Below are 27209 nucleotides of genomic sequence, written 5' to 3'. Positions count from 1 at the left end.
ACCAATTGGAAACCTTATTGCATAAATGCATTTTGGGTCCGTTGCTGTCATGGGTTACATGTGTGTTGCATCTGTGTAGCTTTTGATCCAATTCATTTTATACTCCAAACCAAGAACCTTAACTGCCTCATTATACTGAAGTATTTTGTGTAGTATGTAAAAAACAAACAATAAAAAACATTTTATTGTACCCCATATGGCCAAAAGTATATGGACACCCTTACTGTTTGAGTTAAGGTGTTTTCAGCCACATATCATACAATCCAGTACATAGCCATTCAATTTCCATAGGCAAACAATGGCAGTACAATGGGTTGTACTGAAGAGCTCAGTGACTTTTTAAACGTGCAACTGTCGTCCAAATTTCCATAAGCCAGTTTGTGAAATTTCTTCCCCACTACATCTGTCCCGGTCAACAGTTAGTGCTATTATTGTGAAGTAGAAGTGTCTAAGCGCATCAATAGCCCAACCACGAAGTGGGAGCTTGCACAAACTCACAGAGCAGGGCTATTGAGTGGTGAAGTGTGTACTGTATAAAAAAAAGCCTGTCTGTTGTAGGACTCTCTACTTAGTTCCAGACTGCCTCTGTAAGAAACATCAGCCTAAAAACTGTGCATCAGGAACTTCATAAAATTGGTTTCCATTGGTGAGCAGTTGTACAGAAGCCTCACATCAACATGTGCAATGCCAAGTGTTGGATGAAGTGGTGTAAAGCATGCCGGCCCTGGTCTCTGCGGTGATGAATCGGGCTTCACTATCTGGCAGTCTAATGGAAGAATCTGGGTGTAGTGGATATCATAAGAACTCTACCTACTGGAATATATTGTGCCCACTGGAGGAGAGGGAATGGTCTGTGACTGTTTTTCGGGATTTGGTTAAGGCCCTTTAGTTCCAGTGAAGGGTCATCTTTATGCTACAAACCTTTTTAGACAATTTGGTATTTCTAAAAGACTCTTTCCTGTTCAAGCATGACTGTATGCCTGTACACAAAGCGAGGTCCATGAACATATGGTTTGACAAGTTTGGTTTGGAGGAACTCAAGTGGCCTGCACTGTTCTAAACCCAATGAACACATTTGGGATGAATTGGAACTCCAATTGAGAACCAGACCATGTCCAAAGTCAGTACTTTGGCACAAATTCTCAATCGACATTCTCCAAAATCTTGTTGAATTCTTTCCCAGAGTGACACAAAATTGTGACCAACTCCATATAGGTGTGATTGGTTAAAGTGGCCACATACTTTTGCACATGTAGTGTTTTTTTATTTTAAATTTAAATTTGCCTATCTCAATTTTGAAGGGCATTTATTTATTTTTCCCTGAGTGTGTTCCCCGTGACTTGTTATGCCCACTGCAGCACATAAAATGAGAAATTGCTAATTTATGCTACTTTTTGTAAAATAGCTGGATTTGCTCTTTCAAATGACAGCCCATCAAAATAGGCTAGAATTGCAGACCGTTTAGATCTTATCACTAAAAAGCTTCCCTTATCTCTGTACAATACTTAAATTTTTTTTTTTTTAAATTTTCCAACATTTTAGAGCTTTAGCTCTTCCACCTCCCACTGTGAGTGTAATTTCTTCTGCAGGCTTTGTTTACATGATTTCTCAATAACCTATACCTAGGTATACTACAGGCTAAAACCTCTATTTAAAATGCTAATATAAAAGCTAAACGTTTGTGTAAAACATTTAATACACTTCAGCAGGTGTAAAATGACCATTGGGAACAAATTAAAGAGTTTTTGGCTAAACTGTCCCTTTTTTAAAACACTTATAACACCTCTATGTTTGTCAGTTAATAAGTTCCTGCAGGCTGCCTCCATTTATCTCAGTGCTTTTTAATTCTTGCAAAACGGCCACAGTGCTAGTTTGTGTGCCGTATAGATAGCATTGTGCTCAACCCTGTGGAGAATTATGGATATACAAGAACCAGCACGGATTGGCTAAAATGCAAGATTGTAAACAGCACTGAGAAAAGGATGAGTCTGCAGTGGCTTAGATGCAAGTAATCATAGAGGTAAAAAGTGTATTAAGTGTTGGTTATGCAAAACTGGGGAATGGGTGTAATAAAGGGATTCTTATCTATCATTGGTTTTTTAAAAAAAAAAAAAAGTTGACTTTCCCTCTTAATGGACTGTTTTCAATGAGCAAACCTCTTTAATATACAAAATAAACCTAAAACATAATTTATAGTACAATTCCTAATGCCGTGCAGTACAGCAACGGATTTGGTTGTAATGTCATGGGGGGGTGTAGGGTTGAAAATTGCTTTCTGCTATGTTGGCTAGTTATAACTGTTAAGGTCAGCAGTCTTATGATAGTTCTATACTACTCTTGGGCAGATGTTTAGGGCCCTAGGTACTCCTTTAAAAAAAAAACTAAAAATTTTGTGCTGCCTTAGTCGAAGAATAAAATGACGCTCACGTACAGTCTAGTATCTGACAACTGACTCTGGTTGGGTTTAAAGTTCTGCAGAAATTCAGATGGGCATTAATTAAAAATTAATTTCTTTTTAAAAACACTATTCAGCTTATGCTTTCCCTATATGCTGCCACTGTCGAGTGCTGCCTGGGTCCTGTGGTCCCACCTGTTCCAGTTATAGCTCTGGTTTGCCTCAATCAAGAAAATATGGAAATAAGTGACAGCTTTTTTTTGCATGTGACATAATTCATGTTCATTGTTTCACACTTTATTTGAATTCAAGGTAAAATGATTTGACATTAGCATTTTTCTTATTAGTACCCCAATTATCACCACATAGCGTGCACTGACTTGGGCACATAGGAAAGGAAATCCTTGAGTAATACTTGAAATGAATGTAATGCTTATCACAATTTCCTAGAAGAGCTGAACATATTTACACTTTGTTCTTACCTAGTGCTTCATTATTGTCCTGTCAGGTGAAGACTTATCACGAGAAGCTAAAAAGCCGAGGAAGTCAAGGGGCCTTGCTGGGAGCAGCTCTGATGAAATGGACAGTGAGTCAGATACATCAGACAAAGAAGCTGAAAGTGAAAGCGAAAGTTTTAAGTCTGTGAGTTCTGGAGATGATGATGACTTTAACCCTTTTAGAGATGAATCTAGTGAGGATAATGAAAATGGTAAGTTCTGGGGGTAACATTTTTTGTTGTTGCTATTATTAGAATATCTTATACATGTTCTTAAGCAGCCTAAAAGGTAGGTCTGTTATTAAATGGTATATATTTGATAGTCCGGTAAAGGCCTAAGCATCTGGTGTGGTGTATACTTAAGTTAAATTCAGACACTATCAAGGGAGGTGAAATGTACAATATTGTATAATTGTTCTTATATGGAGTCTGTAGTCTTTTTAGATAGTATTGGGAAAATGTTGGCCCCTGTGAAAGCATCTGTTCACCCCCTTACCCCCCACCCCCAATTAGACTATATGCTTCTGAAGATTGTTTTGGAAATCTGGATCGAACCAATATTTATATATGCTGAGGCTGTGTTAAAGATAGCTAGGTATGAGTGCTAATCCTTTGGCAGCCGGCCTGGACCTACGGTTTTGCTTGAAGGCAGTTTTTTTATTTTTATTTGGCCAACTGTTTTGTTCCTGTGTAAAAAAAAAAAACAAAGCTAGGGAGAGAGATGTGTCAAACTCTTATGTTTGGGAGAGATGTAACGTGTCTAGCTGTGAGAAGGAGAGATACTGGTTTCTTCTGTTATGTGTGATCAGTCCACGGGTCATCATTACTTCTGGGATATAACTCCTCCCCAACAGGAAATGCAAGAGGATTCACCCAGCAGAGCTGCATATAGCTCCTCCCCTCTACGTCAGTCCCAGTCATTCTCTTGCACCCAACGACTAGATAGGATGTGTGAGAGGACTATGGTGATTATACTTAGTTTTTATGACTTCAATCAAAAGTTTGTTATTTTACAATAGCACCGGAGCGTGTTATTACTTCTCTGGCAGAGTTTGAGGAAGAATCTACCAGAGTCTTTTACTATGATTTTAACCGGAGTAGTTAAGATCATATTGCTGTTCTCGGCCATCTGAGGGAGGTAAAAGCTTCAGATCAGGGGACAGCGGGCAGATGAATCTGCATTGAGGTATGTAGCAGTTTTTATTTTCTGAATGGAATTGATGAGAAAATCCTGCCATACCGTTATAATGACATGTATGTATACATTTCAGTATTCTGGGGATGGTATTTCACCGGAACTACTCTGTTAAAAGTCACTAATCCTTTTAATAAGTATTTATCATGTTAAACGTTTTTGCTGGAATGTAGAATCGTTTACATTTCTGAGGTACTGAGTGAATAAATATTTGGGCATTATTTTCCACTTGGCAGTTGTTTGCTTTTAATTGTGACAGTTTCGTTTCTCTTCACTGCTGTGTGTGAGAGGGAGGGGCCGTTTTTGGCGCTCTTTGCTACGCATCAAAAATTTCCAGTCAGCTACTCTTATATTTCCTGCATGATCCGGTTCATCTCTGACAGATCTCAGGGGTCTTCAAACTTCTTTGGAGGGAGGTAGATTCTCTCAGCAGAGCTGTGAGAATTTTATATTGACTGTGAATAAAAACGTTGCTCTGTAATTTTTTATGTCAAATTTAATTATTGTTATTTTACTAATGAGAACAAACCTTTACTAAAAGTTGTGTTGTTTTAAAGTTTGATGCTATAACTGTTTTTCAGTTCATTATTTCAACTGTCATTTAATCGTTTAGTACCTCTTTGAGGCACAGTACGTTTTTGCTAAAAAAGATTATAACCAAGTTGCAAGTTTATTGCTAGTGTGTTAAACATGTCTGACTCAGAGGAAGATATCTGTGTCATTTGTTCCAATGCCAAGGTGGAGCCCAATAGAAATTTATGTACTAACTGTATTGATGCTACTTTAAATAAAAGTCAAGCTGTACAATTTGAACAAATTTCACCAAACAGCGAGGGGAGAGTTATGCCGACTAACTCGCCTCACGCGGCAGTACCTGCATCTCCCGCCCGGGAGGTGCGTGATATTATGGCGCCTAGTACATCTGGGCGACCATTACAGATAACATTACAAGATATGGCTACTGTTATGACTGAAGTTTTGTCTAAATTACCAGAACTAAGAGGCAAGCGTGATCACTCTGGGGTGAGAACAGAGTGCGCTGACAATACTAGGGTCATGTCTGATACTGCGTCACAGCTTGCAGAGCATGAGGACGGAGAGCTTCATTCTGTGGGTGACGGTTCTGATCCAAACAGATTGGATTCAGATATTTCAAATTTTAAATTTAAATTGGAGAACCTCCGTGTATTACTAGGGGAGGTTTTAGCAGCTCTCAATGAATTGTAACACCGTTGCAATACCAGAGAAATTGTGTAGGTTGGATAAATACTTTGCGGTACCGGCGAGTACCGACGTTTTTCCTATACCTAAGAGACTAACTGAAATTGTTACTAAGGAGTGGGATAGACCCGGTGTGCCGTTCTCACCCCCTCCAATATTTAGAAAGATGTTTCCAATAGACGCCACCACTCGGGACTTATGGCAAACGGTCCCTAAGGTGGAGGGAGCAGTTTCTACTTTAGCTAAGCGTACCACTATCCCGGTGGAGGATAGCTGTGCTTTTTCAGATCCAATGGATAAAAAATTAGAGGGTTACCTTAAGAAAATGTTTGTTCAACAAGGTTTTATATTGCAACCCCTTGCATGTATCGCGCCGATTACGGCTGCGGCAGCATTTTGGTTTGAGTCTCTGGAAGAGAACCTTAGTTCATCTACGCTAGACGACATTACGGACAGGCTTAGAGTCCTTAAACTAGCTAATTCATTCATTTCGGAGGCCGTAGTACATTTAACCAAACTTACGGCTAAGAACTCAGGATTCGCCATCCAGGCACGTAGGGCGCTGTGGCTAAAATCCTGGTCAGCTGATGTTACTTCTAAGTCCAAATTACTTAATATACCTTTCAAGGGGCAGTCTTTATTTGGGCCCGGTTTGAAAGAAATTATCGCTGACATTACAGGAGGTAAGGGCCACGCCCTACCTCAAGACAAAGCCAAAGCTAAGGCTAGACAGTCTAATTTTCGTCCCTTTCGGAATTTCAAAACAGGAGCAGCATCAACCTCCACTGCACCAAAACAGGAGGGAGCTGTTGCTCGTTACAGGCAAGGCTGGAAACCTAACCAGTCCTGGAACAAGGGCAAGCAGGCCAGGAAACCTGCTGCTGCCCCAAAGACAGCATGAACCGAGAGCCCTCGATCCGGGACCGGATCTAGTGGGGGGCAGACTTTGTCTCTTCGCCCAGGCCTGGGCAAGAGATGTTCAGGATCCCTGGGCGCTAGAGATCATATCTCAGGGATACCTTCTAGACTTCAAATTATCTCCCCCAAGAGGGAGATTTCATCTGTCAAGGTTGTCAACAAACCAGATAAAGAAAGAAGCGTTTCTACGCTGTGTACAAGATCTGTTATTAATGGGAGTGATCCATCCGGTTCCGCGGTCGGAACAAGGACAAGGGTTCTACTCAAACCTGTTTGTGGTTCCCAAAAAAGAGGGAACTTTCAGGCCAATCTTAGATTTAAAGATTCTAAACAAATTCCTAAGAGTTCCATCGTTCAAAATGGAAACTATTCGGACAATCTTACCCATGATCCAAAAGGGTCAGTACATGACCACAGTGGATTTAAAAGATGCTTACCTTCACATACCGATTCACAAAGATCATCACCGGTACCTAAGGTTTGCCTTCTTAGACAGGCACTACCAGTTTGTAGCTCTTCCATTCGGATTGGCTATGGCTCCAAGAATCTTCACAAAGGTTCTGGGTGCCCTTCTGGCGGTACTAAGACCGCGAGGGATTTCGGTAGCTCCGTATCTAGACTACATTCTAATACAAGCTTCAAGCTTTCAAACTGCCAAGTCTCATACAGAGCTAGTTCTGGCATTTCTAAGGTCGCATGGATGGAAAGTGAACGAAAAGAAGAGTTCTCTTTTTCCTCTCACAAGAGTTCCATTCCTGGGGACTCTTATAGATTCTGTAGAAATGAAGATTTACCTGACAGAAGACAGGTTAACAAAGCTTCTAAATGCATGCCGTGTCCTTCATTCCATTCAACACCCGTCAGTAGCTCAATGCATGGAGGTGATCGGCTTAATGGTAGCGGCAATGGACATAGTACCTTTTGCACGCCTACACCTCAGACCGCTGCAATTGTGCATGCTAAGTCAGTGGAATGGGGATTACTCAGATTTGTCCCCTACTCTGAATCTGAATCAAGAGACCAGAAATTCTCTTCTATGGTGGCTTTATCGGCCACACCTGTCCAGGGGGATGCCATTCAGCAGGCCAGACTGGACAATTGTAACAACAGACGCCAGCCTACTAGGTTGGGGCGCTGTCTGGAATTCTCTGAAGGCTCAGGGACTATGGAATCAGGAGGAGAGTCTCCTTCCAATAAACATTCTGGAATTGAGAGCAGTTCTCAATGCCCTTCTGGCTTGGCCCCAATTAACAACTCGGGGGTTCATCAGGTTTCAGTCGGACAACATCACGACTGTAGCTTACATCAACCATCAGGGAGGGACAAGAAGCTCCCTAGCAATGATGGAAGTATCAAAGATAATTCGCTGGGCAGAGTCTCACTCTTGCCACCTGTCAGCAATCCACATCCCGGGAGTGGAGAACTGGGAGGCGGATTTTTTGAGTCGCCAGACTTTTCATCCGGGGGAGTGGGAACTTCATCCGGAGGTCTTTGCCCAAATACTTCGACGTTGGGGCAAACCAGAGATAGATCTCATGGCGTCTCGCCAGAACGCCAAACTTCCTCACTACGGGTCCAGATCCAGGGATCCGGGAGCGGTTCTGATAGATGCTTTGACAGCACCTTGGAACTTCGGGATGGCTTATGTGTTTCCACCCTTCCCGCTGCTTCCTCGATTGATTGCCAAAATCAAACAGGAGAGAGCATCAGTGATTCTAATAGCGCCTGCATGGCCACGCAGGACTTGGTATGCAGATCTAGTGGACATGTCATCCTGTCCGCCTTGGTCTCTACCTCTAAGACAGGACCTTCTGATACAGGGTCCATTCAAACATCAAAATCTAACTTCTCTGAAGCTGACTGCTTGGAAATTGAACGCTTGATTTTATCAAAACGTGGTTTTTCTGAGTCGGTTATTGATACCCTGATACAGGCTAGGAAGCCTGTTACCAGAAAGATTTACCATAAAATATGGCGTAAATACCTATACTGGTGCGAATCCAAACGTTACTCCTGGAGTAAGGTTAGGATCCCTAGGATATTGTCCTTTCTACAAGAGGGTTTAGAAAAGGGTTTATCAGCTAGTTCATTAAAGGGACAGATTTCAGCTCTGTCCATCTTGTTACACAGGCGTCTGTCAGAAAATCCAGACGTCCAGGCCTTTTGTCAGGCTTTAGCTAGGATCAAGCCTGTGTTTAAAGCTGTTGCTCCGCCATGGAGTTTAAACTTAGTTCTTAACGTTTTACAGGGTGTTCCGTTTGAACCCCTTCATTCCATTGATATAAAATTGTTATCTTGGAAAGTTCTGTTTTTAATGGCTATTTCCTCGGCTCGAAGAGTCTCTGAGTTATCAGCTTTACATTGTGATTCTCCTTATCTGATTTTTCACTCAGACAAGGTAGTTCTGCGTACTAAACCTGGGTTCTTACCTAAGGTAGTCACTAACAGGAATATCAATCAAGAGATTGTTGTTCCATCCTTGTGTCCAAATCCTTCTTCAAAGAAGGAACGTCTTCTACACAATCTGGATGTAGTTCGTGCCCTCAAGTTCTACTTGCAGGCAACTAAAGATTTTCGCCAAACTTCTTCCCTGTTTGTCGTTTATTCTGGACAGAGGAGAGGTCAAAAAGCTTCTGCTACCTCTCTCTCTTTTTGGCTTCGTAGCATAATACGTTTAGCCTATGAGACTGCTGGACAGCAGCCTCCTGAAAGAATTACAGCTCACTCCACTAGAGCTGTGGCTTCCACTTGGGCCTTTAAGAATGAGGCCTCTGTTGAACAGATTTGCAAGGCTGCAACTTGGTCTTCGCTTCATACTTTTTCCAAATTTTACAAATTTGACACTTTTGCTTCTTCGGAGGCTATTTTTGGGAGAAAGGTTCTTCAGGCAGTGGTTCCTTCTGTATAATGAGCCTGCCTATCCCTCCCGTCATCCGTGTACTTTTGCTTTGGTATTGGTATCCCAGAAGTAATGATGACCCGTGGACTGATCACACATAACAGAAGAAAACATAATTTATGCTTACCTGATAAATTCCTTTCTTCTGTTGTGTGATCAGTCCACGGCCCGCCCTGTTTTAAGGCAGGTAAATATCTTTTAAATTATACTCCAGTCACCACTTCACCCTTGGTTACTCCTTTCTCGTTGATTCTTGGTCGAATGACTGGGACTGACGTAGAGGGGAGGAGCTATATGCAGCTCTGCTGGGTGAATCCTCTTGCATTTCCTGTTGGGGAGGAGTTATATCCCAGAAGTAATGATGACCCGTGGACTGATCACACAACAGAAGAAAGGAATTTATCAGGTAAGCATAAATTATGTTTTTATTTTTGTCATGCTTTTGAAGAGGTTTGATAATCCTGGCTGCATTGATGAGACACTTTTGCTAACCAAGAAAGTTTGCAGGAAAACGGCAAAAGCTTTTGGACAGAGACTGGCTTAGCAAGATGGGGCCTGGTCTGAAATAACTTCTTATTGTAGTCTTTTTAGGATAATGCTTGTGAAGTTAAGAAGAAAAAAATCAATTTGGATCACCATTGTAAGCATCTCTGAATGCAGACTCTAATCACGTGAGATTGAAGCAATGATAGCTTTGATTAGAAACATATTTGCTAATGCAGATCTTGCACAAAAAGCTTTTAATATTAATTGTATTACTCTTGTGTGTTTGCAAGGATACTTCTTTCTAATGACATGGTGAGTCCACGGATCATCTCTAATTACTTTTGGGAATATCACTCCTGGCCAGCAGGAAGATGCAAAGAGCACCACAGCAAAGCTGTTAAATATCACCTCCCTTCCCTCCAACCCCAGTCATTCTCTTTGCCTACATTAAAAGCAAGGAGGTGGTAAAGTTTGTGTCTGAAAGAAGATTCTTCAATCAAGATTTCTTTTTTTTACAGCAGAGCAAGTTTTTTCTGCTCCTTCCTGGGCTGTAGCCTTTGCCCATGTCAGTCTCTTCAGTAGAGCAGTGGTGTCTTTTAAGCAATTGGGAACTTGTGGGGTATAATCCTCATTTCTCTTGTTAAGTGTGTTCAGTCCACGGGTCATCCATTACTTATGGAATATATTCTCTCCCCAACAGGAAATTGCAAGAGGATCACCCAATCAGAGCTGCTACATAGCTCCTCCCCTCACATGTCATATTCAGTCATTCTCTTGCAACTGAAAAGATAGGACGTTGTGAGAGGTTCTGTGGTGTTTTTATACTTCAATCAAAAGTTTATTTTAAAATGACACCGGAGTGTGTTGTTTATTCTCAGGCAGTATTTGGAAGAAGAATCTGCCTGCGTTTTCTATGATCTTAGCGGCAGTAACTAAGATCCACTGGCTGTTCTCGCATATTCTGAGGAGTGAGGTAACTTTCAGAAGGGAATGGCGTGCGGGGAACCCTGCAAACAAGGTATGTGCAGTAAATTATTTTTCTATGGAATGGAATTGACTAAGAAAATACTGCTGATACCGATGTAATGTAAGTAAAAGCCTTTAATACAGTGAGAGCGACTGTTAACAGGCTGATTTAAATATATACAGTAAAGTAATTTTCTAAGGAATGGAATTTGACTGAGAAAATGCTATTAATACTGAAGTGATGTTATAAGCCTTAAATGCAGTAGGAAGACTGGTATCAGGCTTATCAATAGAGATACAAGCTCATTAAAAAAGGGATGTTTAAAACGATTTTACTGGCATGTTTATTCGTTTTGTGAGGTACATTGGTGATTTTTGTTGCGGCATAAATTTTTTCCACATGGCTGACAATATTTCTGCATAGAAACAGTTAACTGACACTCCCAATATTGTAATATTGAGTAGTAGGGGCCTATTTTAGCGCTCTTTTGACGCAGTAAAAAATTCAGGCTCTGTCTTCCTGCTTCCTTCTGCTTGACCCGGGTCGTCTCCAGACAGCTTAAGGGACTTCATAAGTCATTTTGAGGGAGGTAATCAGTCACAGCAGACCTGTGACAGTGGTTGTTTGACTGTATTAATAAACGTTTTTTTGCTTATAAAAACCGTTTGGGTTTTAAGGGGTTAATCATCCATTTGCAAGTGGGTGCAATGCTCTGCTAACTTAATACATTTACTGTGAAAATTTGTTTGCTATAACTGATTTGGTTCATTGTTATTTCAACTGTGACAGTTTTCTGTGCTTCTTAAAGGCACAGTAGCGTTTTTCTTTATTACTTGAAAAATTATTTACAGTGTTTTCCAAGTCTGCTAGTCTTATTGCTAGTCTGTTTAAACATGTCTGACACAGATGAATCTGTTTGTTCACTATGTTTAAAGGCCACTGTGGAGCCCCACAGAAACATGTGTACTAAATGTATTGATTTCACTTTAAATAATAAAGGTCAGTCTTTATCTATAAAGGAATTATCACCAGACAACGAGGGGGAAGTTATGCCGACTAACTCTCCTCATGTGTCAGTACCTTCGCCTCCCGCTCAGGGGGCGCGTGATATTGTGGCGCCAAGTGCATCAGAGAGGCCCATACAAATCACTTTGCAAGACATGGCTGCTGTTATGACAGAAGTATTATCTAAATTGCCTGAATTAAGAGGCAAGCGCGATGGCTCTGGGGTAAGAATAGAGCCCGCTGGTGCTACAAGAGCCATGTCCAATACTGCGTCACAGTTTGCAGAACATGAGGACGGAGAGCTTCATTCTGTAGGTGACTGATCTGATCCAGGGATATCGGATTCAGAGATTTCTAATTTTTAAATTTAACCTTGAGAACCTCCGTGTATTGCTAGGGGAGGTTTTAGCGGCTCTGAATGACTGTAACACAGTTGCGATTCCAGAGAAATTATGTAGGCTGGATAGATACTATGCAGTACCGGTGTGTACCGACGTTTTTCCTATACCTAAAAGGCTTACAGAAATTATTAGCAAGGAGTGGGATAGACCTGGTGTGCCCTTTTCCCCACCTATATTTAGAAAAATGTTTCAAATAGACGCCACTACACGGGACTTATGGCAGACGGTCCCTAAGGTGGAGGGAGCAGTTTCTACTTTAGCCAAGCGTACTACTATCCCGGTGGAGGATAGTTGTGCTTTTTCAGATCCAATGGATAAAAAATTGGAAGGTTACCTTAAAAAAATGTTTGTTCAACAAGGTTTTATCTTACAGCCCCTTGCATGCATTGCACCTGTCACTGCTGCTGCGGCATTTTGGTTTGAGTCTCTAGAAGAGGCCATTCACTCGGCTCCATTGGATGAAATTATGGACAAGCTTAAAGCACTTAAGCTAGCTAATGCATTTGTTTCTGATGCCATTACATCTAACTAAACTAACGGCTAAGAATTCCGGTTTTGCCATTCAAGCGCGCAGAGCGTTATGGCTTAAATCCTGGTCAGCTGATGTGACTTCTAAATCTAAATTACTTAATATTCCTTTCAAGGGGCAAACCTTATTCGGGCCCGGCTTGAAAGAAATTATCGCTGACATTACGGGAGGTAAGGGTCATACCCTTCCTCAGGATAAGGCCAAATCAAAGGCCAAACAGTCTAATTTTCGTGCCTTTCGAAACTTCAAGGCAGGAGCAACGTCAACTTCCTCCGCCCCAAAACAGGAAGGAACCGTTGCTCGTTACAGACAGGCCTGGAAAACTAACCAGTCCTGGAACAAGGGCAAGCAGGCCAGAAAACCTCCTGCTGCCCCTAAGACAGCATGAAGGGATGGCCCCCTATCCGGAAACGAATCTAGTGGGGGGCAGATTTCCTATCTTCGCCCAGGCGTGGGCAAGAGATGTCCAGGATCCCTGGGCGTTGGAGATCATATCTCAGGGATATCTTCTGGACTTCAAGGCTTCTCCTCCTCTAGGGAGATTTAATCTTTCAAGGTTATCAGAAAACCAAATAAAGAAAGAGGCATTCCTATGTTGCGTACAAGACCTCCTAGTAATGGGAGTGATCCACCCAGTTCCGCGAACGGAACAAGGACAGGGATTTTATTCAAATCTGTTTGTGGTTCCCAAGAATGAGGGTACCTTCAGGCCAATTTTGGACCTAAAGATTTTAGACAAATTCCTAAGAGTTCCATCATTCAAAATGGAAACTATTCGGACTATCCTACCCATGATCCAAGAGGGTCAGTACATGACCACGGTGGATTTAAAGGATGCCTACCTTCACATACCGATTCACAAAGATCATCATCGGTTCCTAAGATTTGCCTTCCTAGACAGGCATTACCAGTTTGTAGCTCTTCCCTTCGGGTTGGCTACGGCCCCGAGAATCTTTACAAAGGTGCTGGGCTCTCTTCTGGCGGTTCTAAGACCGCGAGGCATAGCGGTGGCTCCGTATCTAGACGACATCCTGATACAGGCGACAAGCTTGCAAATTGCCAAGTCTCATACAGAGATAGTTCTGGCATTTCTAAGATCGCAGGGTGGAAGGTGAACGTGGAAAAGAGTTCTCTATCACCGCTCACAAGAGTCTCCTTCCTAGGGACTCTGATAGATTCTGTAAAAATGAAAATTTACCTGACGGAGGCCAGGTTATCAAAACTCTTAAATGCTTGCCGAGTCCTTCATTCCATTCCACGCCCGTCAGTGGCTCAGTGCATGGAAGTTATCGGCTTAATGGTAGCGGCAATGGACATAGTGCCATTTGCGCGCCTGCATCTCAGACCGCTGCAATTATGCATGCTAAGTCAGTGGAGTAGGGATTACTCAGATTTGTCCCCTCTACTAAATCTGGATGAAGAGACCAGAGATTCTCTTCTCTGGTGGTTATCTCGGGTCCATCTGTCCAGGGGCATGACCTTTCGCAGGCCAGATTGGACGATTGTAACAACAGATGCCAGCCTCCTAGGCTGGGGCGCAGTCTGGAATTCCCTGAAGGCTCAGGGATCCTGGACTCAGGAGGAGAAACTCCTCCCAATAAATATTCTGGAGCTAAGGGCAATATTCAACGCTCTTCTAGCTTGGCCTCAGCTAGCAACACTGAGGTTCATCAGATTTCAGTCGGACAACATCACGACACTGGCTTATATCAACAATCAAGGGGGAACCAAGAGTTCCCTAGCGATGTTGGAAGTCTCAAAGATAATTCGCTGGGCAGAGTCTCACTCTTGCCACTTGTCAGCGATCCACATCCCAGGAGTGGAGAACTGGGAGGCGGACTTTCGAAGTCGTCAGACTTTTCATCCGGGGGAGTGGGAACTCCATCCGGAGGTATTTGCTCAACTGGTCCATCGTTGGGGCAAACCAGATCTGGATCTCATGGCGTCTCGCCAGAATGCCAAACTTCCTCTTTACGGTTCCAGGTCCAGGGACCCGGGAGCAAAGCTGATAGATGCTCTAGCAGCCCCTTGGTTCTTCAGCATGGCTTATGTGTTTCCTCTGCTCCCTCGACTGATTGCCAAGATCAAACAGGAGAGAGCATCAGTGATCCTGATAGCGCCTGCGTGGCCACGCAGGACCTGGTATTCAGACCTAGTGGTCATGTCGTCTTGTCCTCCATGGACTCTACCTTTGAGAAAAGACCTTCTAATACAAGGTCCTTTCAATCATCCAAATCTAATTTCTCTGAGACTGACTGCGTGGAGATTGAACGCTTGATCCTATCAAAGCGTGGTTTCTCCGAATCAGTTATTGATACTTTGATACAGGCACGAAAGCCTGTTACCAGAAAAATCTACCATAAGATATGGCGTAAATACCTGTATTGGTGCGAATCCAAGAGTTACTCGTGGAGTAAGGTTAGGATTCCAAGGATATTGTCTTTTCTCCAAGAGGGTTTGGAAAAAGGCTTATCAGCTAGTTCTTTAAAGGGACAGATTTCTGCTTTGTCTATTCTTTTGCATAAGCGTCTGGCAGAAGTTCCAGACATCCAGGCTTTTTGTCAAGCGTTAGCTAGGATTAAGCCTGTGTTTAAAACTGTTGCTCCTCCGTGGAGCTTAAACTTGGTTCTTAAAGTTCTTCAAGGAGTTCCGTTTGATCCCCTTCATTCCGTTGATATTAAACTTTTATCTTGGAAAGTTCTATTTTTGATGGCTATTTCCTTGGCTCGAAGAGTCTCGGAATTGTCTGCCTTACACTGTGATTCTCCTTATCTGATTTTTCATTCAGACAAGGTAGTTCTGCGTACTAAACCTGGGTTTTTACCTAAGGTAGTCTCTAACAGAAATATCAATCAGGAGATTGTTGTTCCGTCATTATGTCCTAATCCTTCTTCAAGGAAGGAACGACTTTTGCATAATCTGGATGTAGTCCGTGCCCTGAAATTCTATTTACAGGCAACTAAAGATTTTCGTCAAACTTCTTCCTGTTTGTCGTCTACTCTGGACATAGGAGAGGTCAAAAAGCTTCGGCAACCTCTCTCTCCTTTTGGCTTCATAGCATAATACCTTTAGCCTATGAGACTGCTGGACAGCAGCCCCCTGAAAGAATTACAGCTCATTCCACTAGAGCTGTGGCTTCCACCTGGGCCTTTAAGAATGAGGCTTCTGTTGAACAGATTTGCAAGGCTGCGACTTGGTCTTCGCTTCACACTTTTTAAACATTTTACAAATTTGACACTTTTGCTTCTTCGGAGGCTGTTTTTGGGAGAAAGGTTCTACAGGCAGTGGTTCCTTCCGTTTAAGTGCCTGCCTTGTCCCTCCCATCATCCGTGTACTTGGCTTTGGTATTGGTATCCCATAAGTAATGGATGACCCGTGGACTGAACACACTTAACAAGAGAAAACATAATTTATGCTTACCTGATAAATTTATTTCTCTTGTAGTGTGTTCAGTCCACGGCCCGCCCTGTCTTTTTAAGGCAGATCTAAATTTTATTTAATACTTCAGTCACCACTATGGTTCCTCCTTTCTCGTCTTGTTTTGGTCGAATGACTGAATATGACATGTGAGGGGAGGAGCTATGTAGCAGCTCTGATTGGGTGATCCTCTTGCAATTTCCTGTTGGGGAGAGAATATATTCCATAAGTAATGGATGACCCGTGGACTGAACACACAAGAGAAATAAATTTATCAGGTAAGCTTAAATTATGTTTTTGACTCTCATAGTTTTTGCTGCCCTAACCGGAAAGCCTGAGTAAGATTACTCAGTCTTATTTTTTTTTTTTTCCCCCACAGGTTCATATGAGGGAGAATGCCTCTCAAACCTAGTGAGCTGCCCTGCTGCCAGGCAGATTTACATTAAGGTAAGTGCTGAATTTAATTTTCTAAAAAGGGAAGATTTTTTTTGGCACTTTAACAGTTAAAGGGATGCTCAGGTCAAATTAAATTTTCATGATTCAGATACAGCATGTAATTTTTAACAACTTTCCAATTTACTAAAATTAAAAAAATGTGCAGTCTTTTATATTTACACTTTTTGAGTCACCAGCTCCTACTAAGCATGTGCAAGAATTCAGACTATACGTATATGAATTTGTGATTGGCTGATTGCTATCACATGGTACAGGGGGAGTGGAAATATACATAACTTAGAAATTTGTTAGAAAAAAATCTACTACTCATTTAAAATTCAGAGTAAATGCTATTGTATTGTCTTATCTTACATTTGTTGATTATGCAAATCTATTGTATTTACTGGTTCTTTAACTCTGTTGGGACGTTAAATTCATTAATTCTATTATAGGTAAATAGGATAATGTAAGACAGTTTGTGCAGGCACTGGGGACAAGAGGACTCTCTATTTGGTATGGCTCAGTCTTTTTTTTTTTTTTTTTTTTTTTCTCCAGTGTGTTCCGGTCAGGGGTATAGCAACTTTGGTAGTGTTTTTACTTGTGGTTTCTCTCTGCGGCTTTACAATTGGCAGAGCTTTTATGAAGTGGCAAAGAGTTTTTGCATGCTTTTTCTTCACTTCACTTCCTGAGGGCCGGAAGAGTGACGTACTTTCGTTGCGGCTCTGCATTCTCAGAAGTCTGAGAGAACGATTGCCTGATAGCCAGTGTGAGCAGCTCTGGTTTGAGTCCAGATCTTTAACTTCTATTGACTCCGGTAACCAGCAGGACAGGTATGCACCTCAGCAGGGCTTGCTGAGGTGTAGAGACTGTCTGTTTGGGTTACTCTAGAGCCGCTGCTCTTTTACTAGAAAATAAAGTTACTCTTAACTTTTAAAGGGACAGTAAAGTTTTTTTTTTTTGTTTTTTTTTTTTTTTACATAAATTTCAAATTTAAATAAAGCATTTTATTTTTTGTTTAATCATTTGAGTAAAGATGGACCAAGAGGCCCTGCAAAATGTTACTTGTACCTTGTGCTTTGATGCTAATGTGGAACCACCAATCTCTTTTTGTTTGTGTATTGAGAGAACATTGCATTACAGGGATAGACTTTTTGAGTCTGAGCCAACATTGTCTGGGGCGGATGCTGTTCAGGGGTCTTCTGTTCAAGTTATGCCGCAGCTTTCTCCTCAAGTGTCCCAAACCTTATCGTCTACACATGCAGTGCCCTGCGTTTCCTCTCACACTCCAGTTAGTTATCTTGCAAGACATTGCTACCCACATATCCTCGGCGGTAACTGATGTGCTGTCTGCTTTTCCCATGTTGCAGGGAAAGCGCAAGAGAAAAAGTAAAGAATCAATCAGTGAGTAAGGTTTCTGTTAGTCGTTGCTATGTTGAATGTTCCCTCCCCGACGTCTGAGGAAGATACTTTGGTAGCATCTGTGGGTGAAATCTCAGATTCAGAAAGTGTAATTCCTCCTTTTGATACTGAAGTTGTATCCTTCGGGTTTAAGCTAGAGCACCTCCGTTTGTTACTTAAGGAGGTTTTGGCTACCTTGGACGACTCAGACATGACTGTCGTCGTCAACCCTAAGAAGTCTAGTAAGTTAAACATACTTTTGACGTTCCTTCCACGGTGGAGGTTTTTTTGGTACCAGACCGGGCTACAGAGATTATTGCTCGGGAATGGGATAGACATGGTATCCCTATTTCTCCATCCCCCAATTTTTATGAAGATGTTTCCTATAGCTGACTAGATTAAGGTATATTGGCAGATGGACCCCAAAGTGGAAGGGCAATTTCCACTTTGGCTAAAAGAATCATTATTCCTAGAGGATAGCTGTGTAAGGATCATATGGGTAAGAAGTTGGAAGGGTTACTTAAAAAGATGTATGTACACCAGGGTTTACAATGGCAACCTGCAGTGTCTATTACTACCATCACCGACGGGATAGGATCAAGGCTCTTAAGTTGGCCAATTCCTTTATTTCAGATGCTTCCCTACAAGTTATTAAGTTGGAAGCAAAGATTTTTGGTTTTGCAGTACTGGTCCGCAGAGCCTTATAGTTGAAATCATGGTCTGCGGATGTGTTGTCTAAGCTTTTAGCGATTTCCCTACAAGGGTAAGACCTTGTTTGGGCCAGGCTTGGCTGAAATTATTTCAGACATTACAGGAGGTAAGGGTCATTTCCTCCCTCAGGATAAGAGGAATAAGCAGAAGGGACGTCAGAGTAATTTTCGTTCCTTTAGAAACGTCAAGGGTAAGACTTGCTCTCCCTCTGCCAAGCAGGAGCAGTCCAAGCGTTCCTGGAGGCCAAACCAATCTTGGAACAAGGGAAAGCAATCTAAGAAGCCCGTTACTCAGTCAGCATGAACGGTCTGCCCCTGATCCTGGACCGGATCTTGTGGGGGGCAGACTTTCTTTTTTTGCTCAGGCCTGGGTTCGGGACGTTCCGGATCCCTGGGCGGTGGACATTGTGTCCCAGGGAAACAAACTAGAGTTCAAGACCTTTCCTCCCAGGGGCAGGTTTCTGCTTTCAAGATTATCTGTAGACCAGATAAAGAGAGAGGCATTCTTACACTGTGTCCGGGACCTTTCTGACCTGGGAGTGATAGTTCTTGTTCCAATACAGCAGCAAGGTCTGGGATTTCACTCCAATATGTGGTTCCCAAAAAGAGGTAACTTTTAGGTAAATCTAAACAAGTTCCTCAGAGTACCGTCCTTCCAGATCTAAACTATACGTTCTATTCTGCCCTTGTTTCAGGAGGGTCAATTCATGATAACAGTGGATTTAAAGTATGCGTACCTGCATGTTCCCATCCACAGGGATCATCACAAGTTTCTGAGGTTTGCTTTTCTAGACAAACTCTTTCAGTTTGTGGCTCTTCCATTCAGCCTTGCCACAGCTCCCAGAATTTTTTCAAAGGTCCTGGGATCTTTGTTGGTGGTGCTCTGGTTGTGGGGTATTGTAGTGGCGCTTTATCTGGACGACAATCTGGTTCAGGTGCCATCCTTTCAACAAGCGAACTCCCACAGGGAGATGTCTTTTTCTGCTTCACAGATGGAAGGTAAACTTGGGAAAGAGTTCCTTGTTTCCAGCTACAAGGGTAGTGTTCTTGGGAACCATAATAGATTCCTTATCAATGAAGATATTTCTGACAGATCTTCGACTCTTGTCTGGCCCTTCAGTTCTCTCCTTGGCCGTCAGTGGCTCAATGTATGTATGTAATCGGTCTGATGGTCGCTGCCATGGACAACATTCCGTTTGCCCGGTTCCATCTCAGACCTCTGCAGTTATGCATGCTCAGGCAATGGAACAGGGATTATGCGGATCTGTCTCCGCGATTACATCTGGATCTGGCGACACGAGATTCTCCTTCTTTGGTGATTGTCTCAGGAACATCTCTCCCAGGGAACCTGCTTCCGCAGACCCACCTGGGTGATGGTGACAAATGACGCCAGCCTGCTGGGATGGGGAGCAGTCTGGGGCTCACTAAAGACTCAGGGGACATGGACACGGGAGGAGTCTGTTCTCCCCATAAACATCCTAGAGCTGAGGGCAATCTTCAATTCTCGCCTGACCTCAGTTTAGCTTCAGCCCGGTTTATCAGGTTCTAGTCGGACAACATAACTTCAGTGGCTTACGTAAACAGTCAGGGAGGAACTCGGAGTTCCTTGGCCATGACAGAGGTAGACAAAATTATTCAGTGGGTGGAGACCCACAACTGCTTTCTATCTGCGATCCACATTCCAGGAGTGGACAATTGGGAAGCGGATATTCTGAGCAGACTGACCTTTCACCCGGAGGAGTGGGAACTCTATCTGGAAGTGTTTTCCAACTTGCTTCTCAAATGTGGACAGCCAGAGGTGGATCTCATGACATCTTGACAGAATGCCAAGCTCCCGAGGTACGGGTCAAGGTCAAGGGATCCTCAGGCTGTACTGATAGATGCTCTGGCGGTTCCTTGGAACTTCAGTCTAGCATACCTATTTCCTCCGTTCGCTCTCCTTCCACGGGTCATTGCTCAAATCAAACGGGAGAGGGCCTCAGTGATCCTCATTGAACCGATGTGGCCTCGCAGGATCTGGTATGCAGACCTAGTGGATATGTCATCTCTCCCAGCTTGGAGACTTCCACTGAGGACGGACCTTCTACTTCAAGGACCCTTCCTTCACCTAAATCTCGTTTCTCTGAAGCTGACTGCTTGAAGATTGAACGCTTATTATCTAAGCGTGGTTTTTCTGAGTCTGTCATTGAGACCATGATTCAGGCTCGTAAGCCTGTTACCAGAAAGATTTATTATAAGATATGGCATAAATATCTGTATTGGTGTGAATTCAGAGGCTACTCTTGGAGTAGAGTTCGGATTCCTAGAATTGTCTTTTCTCCAGGAGGATCTGGAGAAGGGATTATCTGCTAGTACCTTGAAGGGTCAAATTTCTGCCTTATCTATATTGTTGCATAAACGTCTGACGGATGTGCAATCCTTCTGTCAGGTCTTGGTCAGAATCAGGTCTGTTTTCAAACCCGTTACTCCTCCCTGGAGTCTTAACCTTGTTCAACAGGCTCTGTTTGAGCCTATGCATTCTTTTAGATGTTATCTTGGAAAGTTTTGTTTCTTGTTGCAATTTCTTCTGCTCGTAGAGTCTGAGCTCTCGGCGTTGAAGTATTTATCCCCTTACCTTATTTCTTTTTTAAGACACGACGAGTCCACGGATCATCTTAATTACTAATGGGATATTCACCTCCTGGTCAGCAGGAGGCGGCAAAGAGCAGCAGAGCTGTTAAATAGATCCTCCCTTCTATCCCACCCCAGTCATTCTCTTTGCCTACGTTAGTGATAGGAAGAGGTAAAGTAGTGCAAGATTGTGCGGCTTTGTCCTAGGGCGTAGCCGTAGTCTATATCAGTCTCTTCAGTAGGGCATTTGGTGGCTTTAGAGCAATGGGAACTTGTGGGACATAATTCTCACTTCGCCTCCCATATATTTTGCTGCCCTATTCCTGATAGCCTAAGTAAGATTACTCAGGCTTCATCTTTTTCCACAGGGCTATGGGAGGGAGAGGACCTCTTATACCTGCTGAGCTGCCCTGCTGTCGGGCAGAATTAAAAGGTAAGTGCTGACTTTCTTTTTAAAGACACAATGAGTCCACGGATCTTCATCCTTACTTGTGGGATTTCACCACCTGGTCAGCTAGAGGAGGCAAAGAGCACCACAGCAGAGCTTCTATATATAGCTCCTCCCTTCCCTCCCACTCCAGTCATTCACTTTGCCTACGTTAGTGATAGGAAGAGGTAAAGTGAGGTGTTAGTTTAGATTCTTCAATCAAGAGTCTATTATTTTATAAGTAGTGCCAGAGAGTGCTGCTTTGTTCTAGGGTGTAGCCATAGTCCATATCAGTCTCTATCGGAGAGCTTTTGGTGGCTTTAAAGCAATGGGAACTGGTGGGCCATAATTCTCACTGCGCCTTCAATATATTTATGCTGCCCTTATCCTGATGGCCTAAGCAAGTACTAACTCAAGCCTTATCTTCCACAGGGCTATAGGAGGGAGAGGACCTCTTACACATGTTGGACTGTCCTGCTGTCGGACAGCTTTAAGGTAAGTGCAAACTTTTTATTCTGGGAAAAGAGAAGAACTCAGAGGAAAGTGGGCACTTAGAATATACTTTTATTTAAGGCAGTGGAGCCTTTGATTACAGACTTCTGGCTCTATGTATGGAGGGTGTTTTTTTTTTTTTTAATGGCAGCGTATTTACAGGCACTGGGGCAGGGAGTAAAGCTGGACAATGATTTTTGTCATCGTTACTGGGAAGAGGCGTTATTGTTTTCTGTATTTTTATTACATGTCGGGCTATCTGGTTGTTAACGCCCACGAGGGGCGGGGCTACCATTTTGCGCACTTTCTGTTACTTGCGCCATGTAAGCCCTCTCACAATCTACTGTGCAGTGTCATTTAGGCTGACATCCGGAGCAGTTCCGGTTTAGCTGTGGACAGTGACGCCTTTCATTGCTCTAGGACCTGCTTAACCGAGCGGTTGTTAGCGCTATAAAAGTTATTTTCCTTTCTGCATTGCCGGGAGTTACAGTGAAGGAGAAATTTGTCCGGTCGGCAGGTATGCGCCTCAACAGAGCTGCTGAGGCATAGAGGTGTCTGCTAGTGTTTTTTCTTAACAAAGACGGACGTTTACTTTTACTAAAATTGATATGTTTTTATTTTGAAAAGTGAAATAGTTGCTTTTAAAATTTAAAGGCTCAGTGTTCTGTTATTCACACGTTTAATAAGTGCTATTTTTGATTTGGTTCCCATTTTACAACTGTTTTTTTCCATGCAATAAAAAAGTGTAGTTTTTAAATTTAAAGGGACAGTACTAAAAAAAATGTTGGTTTTTTTTTGGTCTGTTTTTCTAAAATGGATTTAGAATTACTTGCGCCGTGTGTTTGGATGCCAATGTGGAACCTCCAGTTCCTTTTTGTTCCTCATGTATTGAGAGGTCTTTAAGCTATAAAGAAAAGATTTTTCATGCTCAATTTTTCTAAGGCGGATGCTTCTCAGGAGTCTAATGACGAGATTCAGAGTATGCCGCAGCTTTCTCCCCAAGCGTCCCAAGATTTAGCGCCCGCACAAGCATTGCCCTGTACTTCTGCTCTAGCGCCTGCTGGAGTTGCCTTAAAGGACATAGCTGCGCTTATGTCTTCCACATTTTCTGATGCGTTGTATGCCTTTCCTATGCTACAAGGCAAGCGTAAGAGGAAAAACAACCTGGTTACTAGTGAGATTTCTGATGCCATGGTGGCAATCTCAGATGTACCCTCCCAGGGAACTGAGATGGAGGCTATAGAGGTTCTATCAGAAGGCAAAATTTTAGACAGATTTAAACTAGAACACCTCCGCCTGTTACTCAGGGAGGTTTTGGTTACCTTAGACAACTGTGATTTCACAGTAGTTGTTACTCCTGCGAAGTCGAGTAAATTGGACAGATATATTGAAGTTCCTACTCTGTTTTTCCAGTACCTAAGCGAACTTCGGAGATTGTCTTGAAGGAATGGGAGAGACCAGGTATTCCCTTCTCTCTGTCTCCTATTTTTTAAAAAGATGTTTCCTATAGCTGACACTATCAATGAAACTTGGCAAACGGTTCCTAAGGTGGAAGGAGCTATCTCCACCTTAGCCAAGCAAACTACTATTTCTATTGAGGACAGTTGTTGTTCCTTTAAGGACCCAATGGACAAGAAATTGTAAGGTCTCCTTAAAAAGATTTATGTTCACCAGGGTCTGCTATTGCAGCCGGCTGCGTGCATTGCTAGCGTCACTAGTGCGGTGGCTTATTGGTTTGATGCTCTGTCTGAGTCTCTTAAGACTTCTTTAGAGGAGATTCAAGATAGGATTAAAGCCCTGAAGTTAGCCAATGCTTTTATTACGGATGCTTCTTTGCAAATTACTAAAAAGAGTTCAGGGTTCTCTATCCTGGCCCGCAGATCCTTATGGTTAAAACCTTGGTCTGCAGATATGTCATCCATGTCTAAGCTTCTAGCATTTCCCTACAAGGGAAAGACCTTGTTTGTTCCTGGCCTGAAGGAAGTTATCTCTTATATCACGGGAGGTTAAGGGTCATCTCCTCCCTTAGGATAAGAGAAGTAGACAAAAGGGAAGACAGAGTAATTTTCGTTCCTTTCGTAATTTCAAGGTAAATTCTTTCTTTTCCTCCTTTAAACAGGAAGGAAACTATTCACAATCTAAGCCTACTTGGAGACCCAACCAGTCTTGGAACAAGTTTAAACAGTCCAAGAAACCTGCTGCTGAATCCAAAACAGCATGAAGGGCATTCCCCCGATCCGGGACTGGATCTGGTGGGGGACAGACTTTCCTTCCTCGTTCAGGCTTGGGTGCGGGACGTTCAGGATCCCTGGGCTATAGAAAGTGTCCCATACCTATAGTGCATACCTATTTCCTCTGTTTGCGCTTCTTCCTCGAGTCACTGCTCGAATCAAACAGGAGAGGGCATCAGTGATCCTCATTGCTCCTGCGTGGCCTTGCAGGATTTGGTATGCCGATCTGGTGGACATGTCATCCCTGCCACCTTGGAGACTGCCATTGAGGAAGGATCTTCTCATTCAAGGATCCTTCCTTCATCCAAATCTAATTTCTCTGAAGCTGACTGCTTGGAGATTGAACGCTTAATCTTATCCAAGCAGGGTTTTTATGATTCGGTTATAGAGACCTTGATTCAGGCTCGTAAACCTGTGACTAGATTTACCATAAGATATGGCGTAAATATCTTTTCTCTTAAGTGTATCCAGTCCACGGATCATCCATTACTTGTGGGATATTCTCCTTCCCAACAGGAAGTTGCAAGAGGATCACCCACAGCAGAGCTGCTATATAGCTCCTCCCCTAACTGTCATATCCAGTCATTCTCTTGCAAGCCTCAACCAAGATGGAGGTCGTAAGAGGAGTGTGGTGTTTTATACTTAGTTTATTCTTCAATCAAAAGTTTGTTATTTTTAAATGGTGCCGGAGTGTACTGTTTATCTCAGGCAGTATTTTAGAAGAATCTGCCTGCGTTTTCTATGATCTTAGCAGAAGTAACTAAGATCCATGGCTGTTCTCACATATTCTGAGGAGTGAGGTAACTTCAGAGAGGGAATGGCGTGCAGGTTTTCCTGCAATAAGGTATGTGCAGTTAATATTTTTCTAGGGATGGAATTTGCTAGAAAATGCTGCTGATACCGAACTATTGTAAGTAAAGCCTTAAATGCAGTGATAGCTACTGGTATCAGGCTTATTAATAGAGATACATACTCTTATAAAAGTGTATTTTAAAACGTTTGCTGGCATGTTTAATCGTTTTTATATGTATTTGGTGATAAAACTTATTGGGGCCTAGTTTTTTTCCACATGGCTGGCTTGAATTTGGCCTAGAAACAGTTTCCTTAGGCTTTCCACTGTTGTAATATGAGTGGGAGGGGCCTATTTTGCCGTTTTTTTGCACAGCAAAACTTACAGACATCCAGCTTCTTCCTGCATGATCCAGGACATCTCTGGAGGGCTCAAAAGGCTTCAAAGTCGTTTTTGAGGGAGGTAAAAAGCCACAGTAGAGCTATGGCAGTTGTTGTGACTGTTTGAAAAACAAACAAAAAAAAAAAAAACGTTTTTGTCTTTTATTATTTTTTGGGTATTAAGGGGTTAATCATCCATTTGCAAGTGGGTGCAATGCTCTGCTAATTTGTTACATACACTGTAAAAATTTAGTTAGTGTAACTGCCTTTTTTCACTGTTATTTCGAATTTTGACAAAATTTGTGTTTCTTAAAGGTGCAGTAACGTTTTTTTATATTGCTTGTAAACTTGTTTTAAAGTGTTTTCCAAGCTTGCTAGTCTCATTGCTAGTCTGTTTAAACATGTCTGATACAGAGGAACCTACTTGTTCATTATGTTTGAAAGCCATGGTGGAGCCCCATAGGAGAATGTGTACTAAATGTATTGATTTCACCTTAAACAGTAAAGATCAGTCTTTAACTATAAAAGAAATATCACCAGAAGATTCTGACGAGGGGGAAGTTATGCCGACTAACTCTCCCCACATGTCAGACCCTTCGCCTCCCGCTCAGGGGATGCACGCTAATATGGCGCCAATTACATCAGGGACGCCCATAGCGATTACCTTGCAGGACATGGCTGCAATCATGAATAATACCCTGTCAGAGGTATTATCCAGGTTGCCTGAATTAAGAGGCAAGCGCGATTGCTCTGGGGTTAGGAGAAATACAGAGCGTGCAGATGCTGTAAGGGCCATGTCTGATACTGCGTCACAATATGCAGATCATGAGGACGGAGAGCTTCAGTCTGTGGGTGACATCTCTGATTCGGGGAAACCTGATTCAGAGATTTCTAATTTTAAATTTAAGCTTGAGAACCTCCATGTGTTGCTTGGGGAGGTATTTGCTGCTCTGAATGACTGTAACACAGTTGCAGTACCAGAGAAATTGTGTAGGCTGGATAAATACTATGCGGTACCGGTGTGTACTGATGTTTTTCCTATACCTAAAAGGCTTACAGAAATTATTAGCAAGGAGTGGGATAGACCGGGTGTGCCTTTTTCCCCACCTCCTATATTTAGAAAAATGTTTCCAATAGACGCCACTACACGGGACTTATGGCAGACGGTCCCTAAGGTGGAGGGAGCAGTTTCTACTTTAGCAAAGCGTACTACTATCCCGGTTGAGGACAGTAGTGCTTTTTCAGATCCAATGGATAAAAAATTGGAGAAAATGTTTATTCAACAAGGTTTTATTTTACTGCCCCTTGCATGCATTGCGCCTGTCACGGCCGTGGCGGCATTCTGGTTTGAGGCCCTGGAAGAGGCCATCCATACAGCTCCTTTGACTGAAATTATTGACAAGCTTAGAACACTTAAGCTAGCTAAATCATTTGTTTCTGATGCCAATGTTCATTTGACTAAACTAACGGCTAAAAATTCCGGATTCGCAATCCAAGCGCGTAGGGCGCTATGGCTTAAATCCTGGTCAGCTGACGTGACTTAAAAGTCTAAATTACTCAACATTCCTTTCAAGGGGCAGACCTTATTCGGGCCTGGTTTGAAGGAAATTATTGCTGACATTACTGGAGGTAAGGGTCACACCCTTCCTCAGGACAGGGCCAAAGCAAAGGCCAAATAGTCTAATTTTCGTGCCTTTCGAAATTTCAAGGCAGGTGCAGCATCAACTTCCTCCGCTTCAAAACAAGAGGGAACTTTTGCTCAATCTAACCAGTCCTGGAACAAAGACAAGCAGGCCAGAAAGCCTGC

General features: G+C 42.7%; 1 protein-coding gene across 1 annotated transcript in view; it reads left to right on the top strand.

Annotated features, from left to right (window-relative positions):
- SBNO1 (strawberry notch homolog 1) overlaps positions 1 to 27209 on the top strand; it is a 255572-nt gene that overhangs the window by 55893 nt on the left and 172470 nt on the right. The window contains exon 17 of the mRNA XM_053699774.1: positions 2904 to 3117. Within this exon, the coding sequence (XP_053555749.1) occupies positions 2904 to 3117 (214 nt within the window). The remainder of the gene's footprint in view (positions 1 to 2903; positions 3118 to 27209) is intronic.

This window comes from Bombina bombina, chromosome 2, assembly GCF_027579735.1.
Source record: "Bombina bombina isolate aBomBom1 chromosome 2, aBomBom1.pri, whole genome shotgun sequence".
NCBI classification, from domain to species: domain Eukaryota; kingdom Metazoa; phylum Chordata; class Amphibia; order Anura; family Bombinatoridae; genus Bombina; species Bombina bombina.
The sequence above is the reverse complement of the archived record's forward strand: the minus strand, read 5'-3'. Positions and strand labels throughout refer to the sequence as shown.